This window comes from Parasteatoda tepidariorum, chromosome 3, assembly GCF_982258835.1.
Source record: "Parasteatoda tepidariorum strain Cologne lab strain chromosome 3, Ptep-v5.0, whole genome shotgun sequence".
Lineage (NCBI taxonomy): Eukaryota > Metazoa > Arthropoda > Arachnida > Araneae > Theridiidae > Parasteatoda > Parasteatoda tepidariorum.
The window spans coordinates 80,577,320-80,595,725 of record NC_141757.1 but is presented as its reverse complement, the minus strand read 5'-3'; the positions used below and the strand labels follow the sequence as shown (position 1 = coordinate 80,595,725).

Below are 18,406 nucleotides of genomic sequence, written 5' to 3'. Positions count from 1 at the left end.
GATTTGTCATTTGAATCTGACTAGGAAGACGAGAACTCTCAAAAGACTCCCCGATGAGTGGAAAAATTAAGCAAAGAAAAAAAGGAGACAAAAATGTACTGTTTGTTGCGTTTTGCTTTAGAAACTTGGATATTTATTCTCGCCTGGTTTCTAGTAATTAATAGATGTCAGTACTGACTGTAAGAACTATTAATCCCTCTCCCTTTGCTGCGTGACAAACTATTCTACTAGGGTGTCTGTTCAATTTGTCATATTATTTGTAAAAGGAAACCTAGTTTTAGAGTTCAGTATGATGTAGCTGCGCACTACACTTTGACGAACTTTGTAACTGAACGCTGCGTATCTACGTTTTTCTTATGTACCAAATATATATATAATTGCTACTGCGACCAACTCTTGTTCGTAAAAGATATTTTGAAAGAAACTAAATTGTTAGTTGAAAGAAACGAAAAGATTTTACTGTTAGCCCAAAAAGTGTTGCGGATTTAACCGTATACATTGAGAAAGAAGTTGTTGGAGCTAAACTATTTCACATACCGCAAAAGGTCTTCAAAAATTCTACAAAATATGGAAATAAGGATTTTTGTGCTCGTAGAAGGCTCGTAATATATTTTGTCCTGCGACCCATAAAGCGTTAGTTCAGCCTTGGGTGTAGTTTTCTTCTTCCTCTGCTACACTGCAGCTTTCACATAACCAGCATAGACTCACATGTACGGTGTGGGGACAAAATCAGGTAAAACGGGTCTTCTGAGAGAGCAAAGTTTATCGAAACGTAACAGAACAGTGTTATTATTAGACTGAATTCTCATTGTTTGTTAAGCCGTGAATCTTTAGTAAACGTATAATAAGCAGGACTAAAAATAATTTTTATAACATTAATGACCAATAAATAAGGTTAGTTAAAAACAATAGAACATTAGAGCTTTGACATAGTAAAACAAACTTACGTATTTCACTGACTCCGTGAGTTAACAACAGACACGCTAGTGTGGTAAGTCCCTGTTAATTTCATTAAAAAAATTATTTTTCTGAAATTAAAATATTAATTTTACCGAATGAGGTGTTATAATTAATAATTTATGAGCTTCCATAGCTTGAAATTCTTGGGAAAACATTGATTCAACGTCATCTGGTATTAACTGACGTGTTTTCATTTCTCACTCAGTAAATTTATGTCGAAATTTTAAATGCTTCGTGGAAGCTATAAATGAAATTTGAATAATCCACTTAAATTCTTCAATGTTAATATTGCGTTGCTGAAAATCGATCCTAATTATATAAATATATTCTTAAAATTTAATTACTCGAACTAATCACTTTAATTCCCGAACTTCGTGGTTTCCACTTAAAATTAATGTTTCCATATTAAAACTTCTGCGTATTGCAAATTAGAAATAACTTGTTCCATCTTTTTCACTTTTTGAATGAAAAAATTTTATGCCTCCTTTTGAGAGAGAAAAGAGAATTGTTTTGAGTTCGTTTTTTTTTTAAGACTCAAGTTGGTTCGTTTTCATTTTAGTCACCGTAAATTGTTCATTAATTTGTACAATTTACATTCTATCATTTTATTTTGCTTTTTTAAAATTATGTTTATAAAATTTAAATTCTCTTCTAATATAGTATTTAATTTAAAGACATTTAGAATAAAGATGGTAGTGTTATTTACGCATTTGTTCTATTTCATGGCTGGTTTATTTACGCCAAAAGGCAAATGTGGAGAATTTCTATCTGAAATACTTACCTCATAGTTACGAATCTCTTATTTGATTTTTTTATGCTTCTTTGGCTAACTAAATCTTACCATCTGAATTCAGTTCCGAGTAAAAAAAAATTAGCTTAAAAATTTATTCTTTACTTTTTGAGATATTTGTTCTATAATCATGTTCTTTAAGTTATTGTAACATTTGTGGTAAATATTAAGAAGGACTGCGTATATTACTTTTCTCATGAAAAAAATTAGAGAGATTTTGCACTTTCATGTTGCGCGTTCAAGTACGTAAGTTCTTACCAGCATAGTTACTGCAGAGCAACCTTGGTTCTACCTCAAGGTGGCTACAGAACAGGGAAATCAGGAAGAGCAGAGAAAAGTCAAGAAATTTTATCAAAGTCGGAAACGTCAAGGAATTTAATTAATGCCTAAAAATAGAAGTATATCTCCAAAAATAATTTTAGTTTGAAATGCCCAAAAGTCCGGTATTTTTCTAAAAAAAAATTTCATCCTGTGTTATTGGTAAAAAAATATATTCCAACTTTAATAGCAATTATAGGTACTTGTTTTGTATTACATTTTTAGTCATAATTTATTCCATCAGTTACAAAAATCAGGGAATTTCGATAAAATCAAGAAGAGAAAAAATCTCGCGAGTTTTTTTTCCCCATTAATGTTTTTGGCCACATAGATTGCACAGAACCTATGTATATGAAAGTGCCAAATGCTTTGAGAAAGGGCAAAATCATTTATTCTTTTAGTCTTTTTATTCTTTTCATGTACTTAATGCTGAATAATTTATTTTTACGTATTGAAAAGTTATGGCGACCAAGGTACCACTCTGGAAAGCTAGAAAATCTTGCGTCAGATATAAACTGCTGTTTGTAGAAAATGCAACACCATGAAAGAATCATCAGAATCAAATGAAATTTAATGCAGAAACGACTTGTACTGATACAAATAAATGATGAAATTTTCAAAACAAAAGAAACAAATTAAGCGTCCGAAATCAGTATTTGGTGCAGCCACCACGCGCTGCAATAAGTGCTGCTATACGACGTGGCATGGAGTCAAACAGATGTTGAATATCTGCTTGAGGAAGAGAATTCCATATCGCTTGTATGCGCAACCAAAGTTCGTCTTTGGAAACTGCAGGACGCGGATCACGAGTGAGACGCCGACCAACCATATCCCACACGTGCTCAATAGGCGACATATCCGGCGGATAAGCAGGCCAAGGAAGAAGTTGCATGCGTTGTGCTGAACAGAAGTCTCTAACAGTCCGCGCAACATGTGGGCGTGCATTATCCTGCTGAAAGATAGCTCCAGGGATGCCTTGAAGGAAAGGAACGACTTCGGGCTGTAGCACTTCACGGACGTATCTGTTGCTATTGAGATTACCCTCAATTCGTATCAAATTGGATCGTCCATGATACGAAATCGCACCCCAGACCATAACTCCGGGTGTTCGACCACTATGTCGTTCAATAATACACTCAGGAAGGCAGCGTTGACCGGCATAACGTCTAACACGAACACGGCCATCATGGGTCCACAAATTGAAGCGTGATTCATCTGAAAAGACAACTTGGTGCCAATCAGCTCGCCAGTCTCTGTGCTCAAGAGCCCACTGCCGACGCAGCCGTCGATGATCCGCCGTGAGGGGAATCCTGTATAATGGCACCCTTGCACGCAATCCACGGCGCAGCAGACGACGACGAATTGACGAAGCCGACAATTGTACACCTGTAGCAGTAGACCAATGTGCTGCCAGCTGCCTGGAGGAAGCTGTGCGATCATTCACCGCCATGCGGAGCAGGTGTCGATCATCGCGCTCTGACGTCACCTTCTGTCGTCCAGTGCCTGTTTTTCGAGTTGTTCGGTGCTCGTCGGTCCACTGCTTCCAAACTCGCATCACTGTGGAACTGTTCCGCTGCATACGAGCTGCTATTGCGCGATAGGAAAATCCTCCTTCTCGAAGGCCGATTATCCTCCCTCGTTCAAACTCCGTAAGTTGCTTGAATTTCTTATTCTTCCGTCGTGGAGGCATACTCAGGTCTCACTAAACGTTTGCCACTAACAAATAATCATAGACTATTTTCAACGTCCCGCTACAGCACTTTATTTATACGCTTTCAGCATCAATTCAGAGGGCGCTGCGCGCGCCACGCACGCGCGATGGCTCTGAAACTTTATTAATTTGCATAATATCCTATAATTGACATTTGCTGCGAATTTCATTTGATTCTGATGATTCCTTCATGGTGTTGCATTTTCTACAAACAGCAGTTTATGTTCGGATTTTTAACTTTTTTTGGGAGGCCATGTCCACCTGTTTTTAACGTAATACCATAGCTGCCAACTCTACTGGATTTTGCCAGTTTCTCCTGGCCTACTAGGTTTTTGTACATTTTAGAAAATTCTCTATAATTGTGAGTAAGTTTCCTAAAAGAATGAAATAGAATTTTTGGACAGATTATTATAACTTGCTTGAATACTTAAATGGTACTTAATATTGCAAATATTATACTTAAATATTGCAAATATACTTAAAAATACTTAAATATTGCAAATGCATAATGAAGAGAGCTTCATTTATAAAAATCAGTTTAGAACCTTTCATTTTGTTCTGAAATGTTATGTTTATTTTTGTTTAGAACTTTTTAAATCGATTAAGAAATCTTTTCACTATCTTTGATGAATTAAATGCTGATTACTATTTAAAATTATGGTTAAACATAATACATAACATTTCAAGTTCATTTATTGTCAATCATAACAAGAAAATTTTGCTGTCTTTCTATACTGATGACTATAAAATTCCCTATGTATAAAATATTAAGTACATTATGATACAATTATCATGAAATTTATATTGTTTTGCAAAATCTCCTGGTTTTTTTCTTATCCATGTTGGCAGCTATGTAATACTAATTTTAATGGGAAAATGTGCTTCTTGCACTAAGCTAAAAATGTACATCCTTCTTCCACTAAGCTTTTAAATTACTGGTACAGTCGCCTTTTTCTTTTCGAATCGCCGAACGGAACGGAGAATGTTATAAAATCTCCAATTCACTGTTAGAAAGTGAATCTGCTACTTCGAAAATGAAGTTATTGTTGTGAAGTTATTAAATGGGTAAATCTATCTGCCAGCCTGCACCACTCGGTCTCCGATATCTTAGGTTTATAATACGCTATGATTTACACATTGCTTTTTATCGTGAGTTTATGCAAACTTCGAACTATCAACATAACCTTCTATAAATTTCCGGGGCTTAACTTGTGTCTCGGCTTGCAAAATAGCCGATAAAATATGCTTTCCTGACAATCCCGGTTTTGTAATTGGAGCATCTCCTCCCGGAGTGAGGAGACTTCATTTATTCATCTAGGCTTACAGAAACATTCCCCTCTTTTAGACTTTGGAAGTGAGCAACTCGTGAATTTCCTTATGGATTTATTATACAGAACTGCAGAGAGCTCTCCAGGAACATTTGTCTTGTAGGAAATGACATGCCGCATTTGCTGAAAGTATTGCGTGGTGAATATTCAGTCCTTGTTTAATATCCTGCTCTAAGGTTATGAAGTCATTCAGAAACGAATTAACTTCGGGTCATTTGGTGGCGCTTTGTAGCATGCGGGTTGCGTCTCTCTCTCCGACGTTAGGAAATACAATGCGTACTTAGTACTTTCTTTTCATTTTTATTATAATTTTTTCTAGTTTTAAAATCGTTTACCAAAATGACTGGATTTCTCACGCCTAGCGTTCTACTATTCTAACACATTTTTACATTTACTCTACATGGCTCATTTTTATCGGCGAAGTGGCAGAATTCGCCGTTAAAAATTTTTAAAATGAGGAATGTTTGCAGAATACAAAATTTTTAGGGCAATTTAAAATTAATTATTAAATTTTGTTTTAAAATTTGAGAAAAAATCGTTTAAAACTGCGCATAGCGGGAAAAATTCTAAAAAAAATGTTAATAAAAAATATCTTATTTGAATATCTTAAAAATTAAAAAAGATTTAAGCAATTTTTTAAAGTAGTTTTCGTACTTTTTAAAAGAATGCTCAAAATGATAAGGGGTTTTCCACGTATTTCATTTTGTACTATTAAACAAAATTTATTAAAAATGACACCGGTATTGTGGGAAATCATCCCCCATAAAACTATTTTTTTTTGTCGCCTGTTTTCTGTCCTTATTAAATCACATTTTGATGTATGAACATTTGTTGTAAGGTATTATAAGTTATTAAATTCTGTCTAATCATAAAACATAATTTTTCTAGAAACCCCTTATCATTTTCAGCTTTCTTTTTCCCAATTTCTGAGTTTTTATATTATTAAAATGTTATAAATAAATTAAAAATTATCCTTTCACATTTTTAGACTGGTATTATTCTTAAAATAAATTGTTGGTATAACAGTATTATTTTTGCTAATGCTCTCTAAAATTAATTTTAAGAAATTGAGGATAATTTGATTTTTTTTTTTTTATATTTAATTCTTTCTTACTTATTTTCAACAATTTAATTATTCAATTCTCACATCAAACCATATAAGACAAAACTGCTAACAATGTAAATGATAGTACCGATTTTTATATCTAAACTTAGTACTTCATTATTCTATATTCCTTGTTTTAATTAATTTATTATAAAGCTGCTATATTTAAACAGTTGACTTCGAAATAATTGAATGCAAAAGGAATGACGAATTAAAGTGGTGTGGAAGTCAACAAAATTTAATTATATTTATTTTATTGTTGGAAAAAAATTAAGAAATAAAAAAATTAATAGATACCTTTAAACTTACTTAAAGCAAGTAACTTTTACTGCAGAATAAAGGTTGATAATACTTTTTTCTTTTAATACTGCAAACTTTTCTTAATTAGATTTTAATCCTGATAGTTTCTCATTTAATTAAATACCCGAAGAAACGAATTATGTAGATAATTACGAAAAATGCATTATGATTTATGGTTTCATGATGTTTTTGCAACGTTTTTTTCTCCTTTTTTCTTACCTAATTACCTAAGCCAGAATAAGACACTTAATTATCTGCTTCGACACTTTTTTTGCGCCTCATTTATTTTAACTTTTTTGTTGTAAATTGAGTTAGAATATTTTGTTTTATGGGATAAACATATGATTGCAAACTTTTTTTTATTATTATTTCGTTCCTCTTCTTTTTAATTTTTTTTTCCCATGAAAAATCACCTTTTTTTTTTCTCTCTCCTTTTCTTAATCTCTTGGGTTTGAAGTTTGAATATTGTTAAGGCAGAGTAACTCTTCATTAATAAGGGAAGAAAAAAAAGAAAGAAAAAATATCTCAAATCAATACATATTTTCTGCATTTTCCTGTTATGAACTGCAATTTTTTTTCGACAAAATTGAATAGTAAATGGTATTAGCAAAATTTCGTTTTTAACTATCAATCTTGCTTTTTAAATGAAATTAAAGAAAAAAAACTTTTTTTTAATATTTGAAATGTTTTATTAAAAACTATTAGAGTTTAAGTAATAATTATTCCAATCGTGATCTAGGGTTTGAGTTCCTTATGCGCGATTAAAAAAAAGTCAAAATTAGACAGAAAGTATCATTTTATTTCGGCTAATATAATGATTTGGGTAGACAAGCTTATAGTTTACGTCATTAAATATTTCATATTTATTTTAATCATAAACAAAATTTAAAGTTCTTAAAAGTTCTTAACTCGTTATGTACCTACGTGCAAACAATATGAAGGAACAGTGATATAAAAATGTCACCTTTGTAGCCGATAATTACTATATCGGCTCAAGCTCTTCAAGTATTCGGTGCACAAAGTCAAAAATCAACTACTTAATTTAAATTTATTTACTTCACTTCAGCTTTGTTGCATTCACTTGATATTTTTGATGATTAGAAAAATGTCTTTATTTCAAGTATTTCTTCTCAGGATATACACGAATTTTTATTAAAATGGAAAAAGTTTCTTACCATTCATCTTCATTTTAAAAGATTCTGCTCATTGTGCGTATATGCGAACTTTTTCCCACCGAACTTAAATCCTGCAACTTCTGACAGAAATATCGTTGTCTCTTCTCGGCTCATATCATTCTAAATTCGAAAGGAAAATAAAATTTCGCTAAAATTGTAACCTTCCATCCCTCCCAGTCGTAAAAATTTTTTTTATTTTATTTTAGAAGGGGTTATCCAATCAATGACTTCGAAGTACGGCTCTCTTTTTTGATTATTTATTTCTCCGTCCTCCTCTTCTGGTCCTTATGGATAACTGGCAGACCCTTTTTCGTCTGGCCATGTCCTGCCTAGTTTTGCCTTAAAAGCATTCTCGTGTCCATGGCTTCTTTTTGACGACCCAACACTTTGAAGACAACTCCTTGCTTTCGGAAGTTCACGCAAGAAATGTGGAAGGGGGCAAAAAATATATTATATTGTCTGCTTTTACAGAGGCTATTTGAAGTGTACCAACGTGGGGGAGATAGTTTCGAGAAAAGCAAGGCTAACATCACTGGACATGGAATGAAAAATGCAGTCTTGATCGTGTCAAGAATTTTATCGGCACTCCTTTACAATATGTATTTTTTTTTTTTTTCCTTCTGTCAAATAACTTCTGATGTTAAAGTAAAGATAACTTACAATAAATTTTGAATTGCTTTTGAAGTACTTTTGACAATCGATCGATGGGGGAATTTTCGTAAAATAATTTCAATATTCTTTGGTTTCTACTCCTGCTTTTTTTGAACTTAACATTTTAATACTATTAGCGTTATAGGCTGGTTCTATTATTGAAATTTTTCATCATTATTATTTTTAGAGGTATCGTGTGGCATGTGTTGAAAGTGATTATATTAGATTTTATAGTTTAAATTTCAATAATGTACTTTTAATGTTTACGATGTATCTCTTAAGACTGGTTATATTAGATTTTGTTATTAAAATTTATCACTATTATACTTTAAACTGAGAATAATCTTTCCACACTAACTTGAGTAGGAAGAAGAGTTATTACTGTTAGAGCTATTTCTTTGAACTTTTAAGAATAGATCTGTATAAGTTTTAAAAAGAGGCGTTCTTGCATGAGCTATCGTAATTTCTTCAAGAGCTGTGGAAAAATCTTGTTTGTATTTTTTCATTCTTTTTAATATTCTCCCAATAAATTTCAAAATCTTAATTCATCAATGGAAGAGGATGGTAGGCTCGGACTGCAATCTGACTGCCCTGATTCGAGTATTCTAATTGTTCCGAGAATAGTTTCCTTTTTCGTGAAGTTCAGAGATTTCTTTCTTTGTTTTCGATCTACATATTTCGTGAAAGTTCAGAGATGGCTCTCTTTATTTCCCATCTACAGTTTTCTTTTTGGATCTACATATTTTGAACCTAGCAAGATATTATTGTCTAGGAAGCTACTAGTTTCCTTTTTCTTCAATTATTTATTAATATGTCGATACAATAGAAAATAACTCATTTTGCCATTAGTTTTTTTTAATTCATTTTTAATTCAAACTATCCAAAAACTGGAGTTGGAGTCGAAGTGTTTGTAGATTGATTCTTGATGACTCCTTTTACCCAAAAATCTGCCTAACTCAGATTCTGACTCCATAGCCTTGCATTTATCATGAAATTTTAATCATTATTATACCTTTAGCGTTACCATTATATGTATCAAGGCTAATTTTGTTATAGTACTAAACATTTTCATTACTTTCATTGTTAACGATGTAATATGTGCTAAAACTGATTATATTACATTTTATTATTAACATATTAATAATATCTAATTTTAAGTTGTTAATTTTTATTAAAAAATATTCAAGTCAAATTGCAAATAAATTGCTAATGTTATCTGAACTGTTTTTCAACTTAAAGTATTATTTTGAAGTCGAGTTGTGATCAGAATATTAAAATTTTGAATGAAGGATTTTATAACCAATCCGTTTTCAGAATAAATTCATTTTCTCTGTTTCAATTTAGGTTTGTAGATATATACAAATGGTAAAAAAAGAATTTTTCTGTTTTGTTGTTGGAACTTATTTTAATATTTTTATATATTTATAGACAAATTATTAATAATTAAAATTTCCGCGAAGTGACAGAGAAAATATTTCTAATTTATTGTAATAAAAAAATTGGGTTTTTTTGAAATTCTACTTGGATCTCAATTTGTTTATTTGCTATGTTAGCTTTTTATCCACTGTGTCTGGTATTTTATTTTCCTCGATGTTTTATTACATTTATTTAAATTAATAAGTAACATTAGGTTTGTGTTAGAATTCTTTTGAAATAGATAAATATAACAATAGAAACATCACGAGATTAAGTGAGAAGTTTATTTACATTAAAATATGTAGTTAGTACTTTTGGTTTAGTAGTGTAGTAATGCAAATGTCATGAAAAGTTTTGAAGTTAGCATGATTACGCCATGCATGTTGCCCTAAAGCTTTTCGTTGATCCTACTGATCATTTTATTACTTTATTTTTAAGTCTCTTCACAATATGTTTCGTCATTGTAACTTTAAAAAAAAAAGTAAAAAATTATGAAAATGTTGTGGAAAATTTACATTTACATTGCTTTCGCCCATTTTCTTCATTCTCTATCAACGCGAGTAATTTTCATATGAAGGAGAAATTTTAATATTCATGAGTCATTTTTTTCTTACGATGTCAAGAAAAACTCCAGGAAAGTATGCTTATAAAAAGTTATTAGTGGTATAGTCTCCATATTCCTTTTCAGTCGTAAAATATTGTTGGCCTGATTTTTAAGTCAAAATCTTTTGTATTTAATGAGTTCTTTTACATGAATTTGCAGTTCCCGTGTCTTGTAACCGTGATGCGCCATTTTGTCAAGCAACAGTCTTCGAAGTTTCTAGAATTCTTTTTTATGTATATTTCTATCCATTTTTCAATTTTTTTTTCTGATCCATTATTAATCGTTCCGGATTCGTAATATGTCAGTTTGCCTTCGAAATTATTTAAATAACTTCTGATCATAAATTTTTATACAGGGTTCTTCACGATCCTTCAACGTTCTTAAAAACTCCAGAACTTAAACTATTTCTGCTTGATCTGAGTAATTTAGTCATAAAAAACTAAACACTACTTAGTAAATACAATTTTATCAGCTCTTCTTGTAATATACCGAAAGCATGTATTATTTTATTAAAGTTAAAAATTAGTTTTTTTTTTTTTTTTTTTTTTTTTTTTTTTTTTTTTTTTTACTAACTGCGATTATATTTGATAATAACAATCCTTAATTTTTGTTTTTATAGAAGAATTATAACCCTTTTGTAAATGTTTGCCTTACTTAAGTAACTAAATACTCCTATCTAGTTAAAGGAAAATGTGAAGATAAAATAATTCCCTTATGCAATCAAATATAATTTTCGTGCTGTTTTGTTTCACAGTTTAAATTTTTTGCTGTTTTCTTTCATTTATTGTTTTTCAATTCAACCATTGACAAAAACTTTTTTGTGCATAAGTTCGAATTACTTACAATGAAAGGACATAACTGAATTTTTATAGGATCGAAACATATTTTGTGAAAGTAGTGTGTTAAGAAAAATGGCAAAGAAAATGTAAATGTCTCACGAGTTATTATTAATTTATTATTGCTGCAATTCTGATTCGATTTGAAAAAGAATTGGCTCTTGGGGTCAAAACTGAAACAAAAATGAAATGTTTTACAATAAGTTTTATCCCTTTAACCTAAAAAACAAATAAGTAAAAACCATGTTCGCTTTTTTTTTTCTTCTGCAGCCCAAATCTTGGACAAAGGCCAGTTAGAATCCTTTAGAAATGTTAGAAGAGTGTGGAAAGTAGCTTGGAGCAGCTGAAAATCTCAGTTCTTATTTATTTATTTTTTTTCACCGGCCCTTGCATTTTTTTCGCTATCCAGATTACCTTTGGAAAAAAAATTAATAATTTATTATGATGGCCTCTCTTTCTTTCAGAATTATAGACTCCTATTTTTTATTCCCTTTCAAAGACGTTTTTTACGAAGCGTGAAAAAGTTTCCGGTTTTGGGTTATTCTTTTACATTGGCGTCATTCTGGAACTCTTAAAATGGTCATTTGTGTAGCTATGCGAGGATGGATGGCAAGCCAAGTCGCGACTTATTTATATTCTTCGTAAATTTTAAAAAACATAAATTCTAATCTCTCCACCGTTGTATTTATTTTATTAGCTTATGTCCTTTTCGTTGAAATGTTTTTAAATTTATTGCTCGAACCTTGTGATCGTAAATATTTATTTGACAGTGTGTATTTCATAGTATCTACCTGAGAATTTTTATATGCATATATATATGCGTGTGTAGTCTCTTAAGTTGATTTATAAATCGTTAATAAACTTTTTTTAATGCTGGTGTATGTCTGGAAATTTGATTCATAATAGCTATCTTTTCTTGTCTAAGACATAAGCTTTAAGATGATATTTTAGAGTTGTACAATACGTCTTTTTCTGAGGCGCAAAGACATGTAATAAAATCCAATAATAATTCTCGAATTTCAATCACGTTTTTGTTGAAGATTATTTATTCTAGCTGCTCATCGTACCGTTACCTCAGAAAATATTCTTCTCATTTCCATTTTGTTTGTGCGATATTAATATGCATGGTTGAAATAAAGACATTCTCAACACATTATAGATTTCAGAAAATGCAAGATAATTTTAATTTAATCGTGTTTTTCTTTTCTGATTGCACAGCAGGCCTGTGTGGGCCCTGGCCTTCTAAAGTCTTTTCTTAGCGTCTCTCCGTTTTGCAACTGTCCTTCAATTTTTGGCTATCAGAATATCCATGTATTTCCTTCAGACAGAATCTATCTAAGGCGAGGTCTGCCTCTTTTTAAAAATAAAAAAAAAAATCATACAGGCATGACTAGAAATAATATTCGGCAGTATCGATTGTATCGTGTTCATGTTTGAAAATTAAAATTTGTTATAATAAACAATTTTTTAAATCGTGCTTTATTTTTATAGTTAAACATTATTCAACATTTTGCTTCTCAGTTGAATCATATTTCAATCAATGTTATGCAAATATATATTCAAACTGCATTTCCTTTCGGAATTATTATTTCATCGTATCAATACTGCAATAGAGCAATTTTTTTAGTTATAACTTGCCTGAGTAGCCTTAAGCTTTATAATATTGGTTTGAAGCAGACTCCTAATTTATTGATATATTCTACAGAGGGGCATCATTCCTGTCATGTGACTTCTTATGAGATTACCATCTAATATCGTCCTCGAGATATGAAAGCCCCTTTGGGTAATTATTCAGCATACAATCATTTATGACTATCTAAAACATGCTGAGCTTTGTTGCATCGTGTATAAATTTTGTATACATATTTGTAAGGTCTAATCCTGCCTTAATTATTTTGAGTGAGTTTAAAATAGATATCTTTAGAAATTAATACGATAGTGAAAGTTATTGTGTATGTTTATCATCGCTGTAGAGTATAATATGGAGAAAAGGTTGGAGTCTGTTAAATTTGTTCGATTCCCAGGTTAGCTCCGGCGCTGGTTCTACGATTTTTAAAAAAAATGCATTTTTGATAAGAATTATTTAAACAAATATTTATGATCAAGTGGGGAAAAAATCCCCCCAAAGAAAGTTATGTAATCATTCAAATTTTAATTTATCTCAAACTTATTACTTAAAACAGCAGTTCCCAAAGGGTGTTCCGCGGAACTCCGGGGTTCCGTGAAAGGTCACAGGGTTGCCGAGGCGTAAGAATTAATCAAATTTATTTTAATGGAAAATATATTCATTTTTAGTTTATGCATACATTAAAATCAAATTAATCATGCTTGACTCCGTACTTGTGAATTCAACTGTCTGACGTAAAACCCAATTTTGAGACTAATATTGATAAAACGATAGGATGAAAAAATTTCATTCATTCACTAAATGTATTAAAAATATTTAATAAAATTTAGATCTGTACATATTTTCAAAATAATTAAGTCTTTCGTTAATTTATACGTTCACAGTTCCTTAAGAAATTTTTTAAGTCTCAGGATTCTGCAAAAAGGGTCAATCATTTAGGGTTCCACAGCCAAAAAAAAATTGGGAATCTGTACCTCAGAAACTTTTTGAACTGTTGGGGGAAAAAAAATCTAAATTTGTAGAGGAATTATAATTTATCTTTGGATTCATAAATTCGAGAACTAAGTTTATTTAGCATTAGCTAAGTTGAAAAGTTAATTAAAAAATATGTAAATGAATTTAATGTATGATTTGTGATGGTTTTATAATTCATGAATATTCATTAAGGATTCTTCATGTAATTAAGTGTCTATATGTGTGGGAGTGTGCTGGTGAGATATCAATATCTAGCGCTTTTCTTTTAATGGTTTAGCACACTTCCTATATTTTGTACAAATGTTTATTTTTTAATTCATTTCTTCAACTTAATTATGTGTTATGATATGAAGTTTATTTTAATTTGAATACCTTTATCCGTAATAAAGTAAAAATACAGTCATTCTCACAGTCCGGGTAAAAATGTAAGCACCGTAAATATTACTTCTTACCTTTAAAAAAATACTTCACCAATTTTGACAATTAGCAGAAAAATTTGTAATAACGCAACCTTTTTTTCGATATTAATATGTACGTAAAAACACCCTTTGAAATAAGTGAAAAATGACTACCATATTTGATAAATAACATATGTCAGGATAACTACAATGACCACATATTTTAACTCGAAAATAAACAACATTAAGAGGATTGACAAAAAGAATGAATACAATTTCCAAACGAAAAAGTATGCTTGATAAATTTATTGTATTCTTTTAAAAGACACATGATTGCGAATAACCATAAATTACATCCACTTAAGATATAGGTCACGTCACTCGTCCTTTATTGGAAGGGAGGATTCGAGGTGTTTTACATTTATTGTGTAGTAACATGTAAGGAATTAATATTTTAAGTTGTTCCTTCGAAATATTTTTTTTAAAGATAAATATTAAATTTCGGTTGCTATATTGAAATAACTGGTTCAATGTAGATGCTCTAATGTTCGCAAAAGGTGTTGCACGGAACCCTATAGTTCCGTAAGAGAGGCTCCTGGTGTTAGAACCTTTTTTTTTTTAAAAAAAAAACCAGTAACTGTAATTATATTACACTAGTACTACCCATCAAGCTTTTCAATTCAAAGAAAATAACCAAATTCAACAAAAAAGAAATGTATTTCTCTGATAACTATTTTCAATGTTTATATCAGTTCTTTCACTTCAACGAAAACCATAGTTTAGCTTATTTATTTCAATTTTAGCTTATGTGTAAACAAGTCAAAAACAAAATTCACAACTTGACTAAATGCCCCTCCAGACCTGTGAATTCTACCGTTAAACGCAACACCGAATTTTAAGACTATTTTCGATAAAAAATTATCTTTATATCCTCCTATTAAATGTTTTTTTTTTAAATTAATGATGAGTAGTGTTTCTTTGGTTAATAAGTTTACTGTTCTTTATGAATTTTATTTATAAATGGGGTTCCGTTTAAAGGTCAATCATTTAGGGTTCCATTTGGGAACCCCTGCTCTAATGGACAATAAAATAACATTGCTTATGTCTGAGTCGAACATTTCAAACTACCAACTACACAATTCTGTTTTTGTTTTAATTAAGATAACTTAGTGTGAATGTCTTATTTAAAATGTATTTTCTTTTGCAGTACAACCTGACGCTTGTTGCTTCTGACACATTGTTTGAAAATAGCACAACTGTTATTATAAAAGTGAAAGATATCAATGACTTGCCTCCCAAATTCACGCAATCCCTTTATCAAACACACATTCTGGAAGAAGACTCCGATGGATTGCCTAAAAGAATCCTCAAGGTAACTTTAAGGAAATTTATTTGTAATTAAATCGATAATCTAGCAATTTCTTTGATATTAAATCTTCCTTGAAGAGCCACGTACAAATCTCTCTATTTTATTGCTTAGAGAAGTTCTATGCTTTTTTTTTAAATTTATTTATTAGTATTTTTTTTAAAAAGAAACTTTGAGTTTGACGCAGTATAGTCACATCCGGCGCTTGCTAAACTTACTTAAATCAATCAACGAAGATTCCAAATGACTTCCGAACTTTGGAATATTGAAACTTTTGTATTGCCCCGAGTTCACCCCAAATATAAGTCGGATAAAGGCCAAACTTTGCGATCTTGCTATTAAGCCTTTGGCTGTCTAAAGGAGGAAAATATTCATTGAAACCTTTTTATATCAATTTAAAAATTTTGCATTTTTTATACTTAACTGTACCAAACGTTTGTTTAAAAGTAATAAAAAGTTTACGAAAATTTTATCATGAGTCCGAGTCCATCTGAGCAACACCTCCTAGAAGAAAGAAGGCCTCAGCACGGTTCAATTTAGTAGTCCAATCTAACGAAGTTAACTGCGCAGTAGATGAAAAATAAGAAAGATGACATTTCGTTAAGGATACTAAGCTGCGCAGTGGTTGAAAATACGAAATATGTCATTGCGTTTGAACTACTAAAGGATATTTATGGTAACCCGTGCTGAGGCCTGCTCTTATCTGGGAGGTGTTGGTCTGAGCCTGTAAACTTTTTTCAGTAAACGGGCTTGGGCTGAGCCCGTCTTAACTCGATTTTTGACGCGTAGTCTTTTCACATTTTTAATTCGCATGCGTGGTTTTTTCTTTCTTTCTAAATTTAACTTTAAAACAGTAACTAATCCAAAAGCGCACCACAAACTAGAGTTTAAAAGCAAATTTATTCGAAATTAGTTATGTTGGAACTCTTGATTTAATTAGCTTGAATTTTAACTTAACAATTTATGTACTATAGTATGTCTTTCAAAAATATTCTATTTGATCATAAAGTTTAAGTAGGGTATTTAATATTATATATATATTTAAACTTAATATTGACGTCCATTAATTTATGCATTGTCTCATTAATCGTTTTATGTTACCCGAAATAAAATTTAATTATCAATAAAATTAGAATGAGTTTAAATCGCTTTCATCTTCAATTACAGAAATGTTTAAGTCCCGATGTTATTCCCCAATTCCCATTAATTAAAGTGCTTCACATTAATTGCGAACTTGCGAATTAAATAACTTAAATTTACTCAGTAAATCTATGCTGCCTGAAATTATACTTTTAATTAACTTAGATTTTGCGTCCGTACGTGATGGTGCATACTTAATAAGCTCGAAGGAGATCGTTAATTCTGCTACGTCATTTTTTTACGTGTCATTACCTAAAGAAGAAAAATCTTGAAAACCGCTGCGATTTTAAACTTTCTTAACATCTTCTTTCGGAATCGGTCGTCGTTTTGTTCCAAGATTATTAAATCTTTAATTCGTTCCAACTCGAGTGTGATCCAATGATATCCATCATGGCAAATCGCCTTAACTCAAACCAGAGCTTTTGAAGATCGTCATTAACTTGCTCTTTGGAAGAAGAATGCCTCTATCGTTAATATCTGCTAGACCGGGTGGTAATGAACATTAATCTATGAGATCTTCTCTGTACCAGCAGTAAGTTCAAGTACTTGGCATCAATCTTGCAGAGAGCCATGGTTTCGATCTCATTTTATTCCTATTCTTGCCCTAACCCCGCTCTCGAGACTTCGGAAGTTCGCTCCTTAGCAACATTTTATGTTTATTGCATCGTTGTTATTTTCCCCAGTTACGATTGTTTTAAGATAAATGATGGCTCGTCCCGTTATTCTTACAGTAGGAATAATGTTAGAGATTCCTGCGGAATTTTCTCGATGATTCGGCGATTATGGCGTAATGTTCTGGTTTGAGTTGGAACTACTGAGCAAGTGAGAACTTTTTTCAGCTGTAAAATAAGTAATATTTTTTCAAATAATGAAAGAGGATTTTTGTATTGGCCGCATTGTGTAATTTTATATGGAAAATTGCTGTCATGCGATCTACAGAAAAGGAATTGTTATTCATTTATGCGTGGCTTATTCGATGATGATAGCGTTAATGTTCTGGTTTGAGTTGGAATTGCGATGCAAGTGAGAAAATGGTTCAACCATAAAGTGAATGCTATTTTTCGAAATAATATAAGGCGCTTTTATGTTAGTTTGTTAGTTGTCTTACTGCATTTTGTATGAAAAGTTGGTGTTGTAAAAAGCTATTAAAACATGTATTGTTGCTCATTTATTGCTTCTTCTAATTTCTAAAAATCAACTCACCCATAATGTTGATCATTTTTACTGGAAAACAGATTTTGGTGCAATATAATTATTCACTCTGCATAAATTTAGATTTAGGAGACCTACTCAGTTTATTATTATAATAATGAATTGGCATTCAAAATATATTTTCATTCATTTGATTTGACATTCTGACAAGACAATTTAATAAGTATTACTTTTTTTATTTAAATTTTAACTTACTTAAATTTTTGTTGAAGTTTTCCTTTTACAATTTTTGTGTACTTTTATATATTCAAAAAATGAGCATTTTTATTATTTTTTTTATATAATTTTTTGTTTACTTAGTATTTCTATAATTTATATAACTGAGTGTTTATAGAAGTTCATATAAACACTCATATATACACTGATTGTATATATATGAACTTATATTCATTAAAATTTATTCAAATTTTTAAATTTTTTAAAGAATTTTAAAATAGTTTATTCATAAAGGGGAGAGATAATGTATCATTTTCCCATAACCTTAGAAATCTTTT

At 30.9% G+C, this 18,406-nt stretch overlaps 1 protein-coding gene across 2 annotated transcripts in view; it reads left to right on the top strand.

Moving 5' to 3' along the window:
* LOC107450889 (neural-cadherin-like) overlaps positions 1-18,406 on the top strand; it is a 301,833-nt gene that overhangs the window by 258,281 nt on the left and 25,146 nt on the right. For both annotated transcript variants that reach the window (XM_016066818.4, NM_001323824.1), the window contains 1 exon segment: positions 15,402-15,566. In XM_016066818.4, coding sequence (XP_015922304.1) covers positions 15,402-15,566 — 165 coding nt within the window.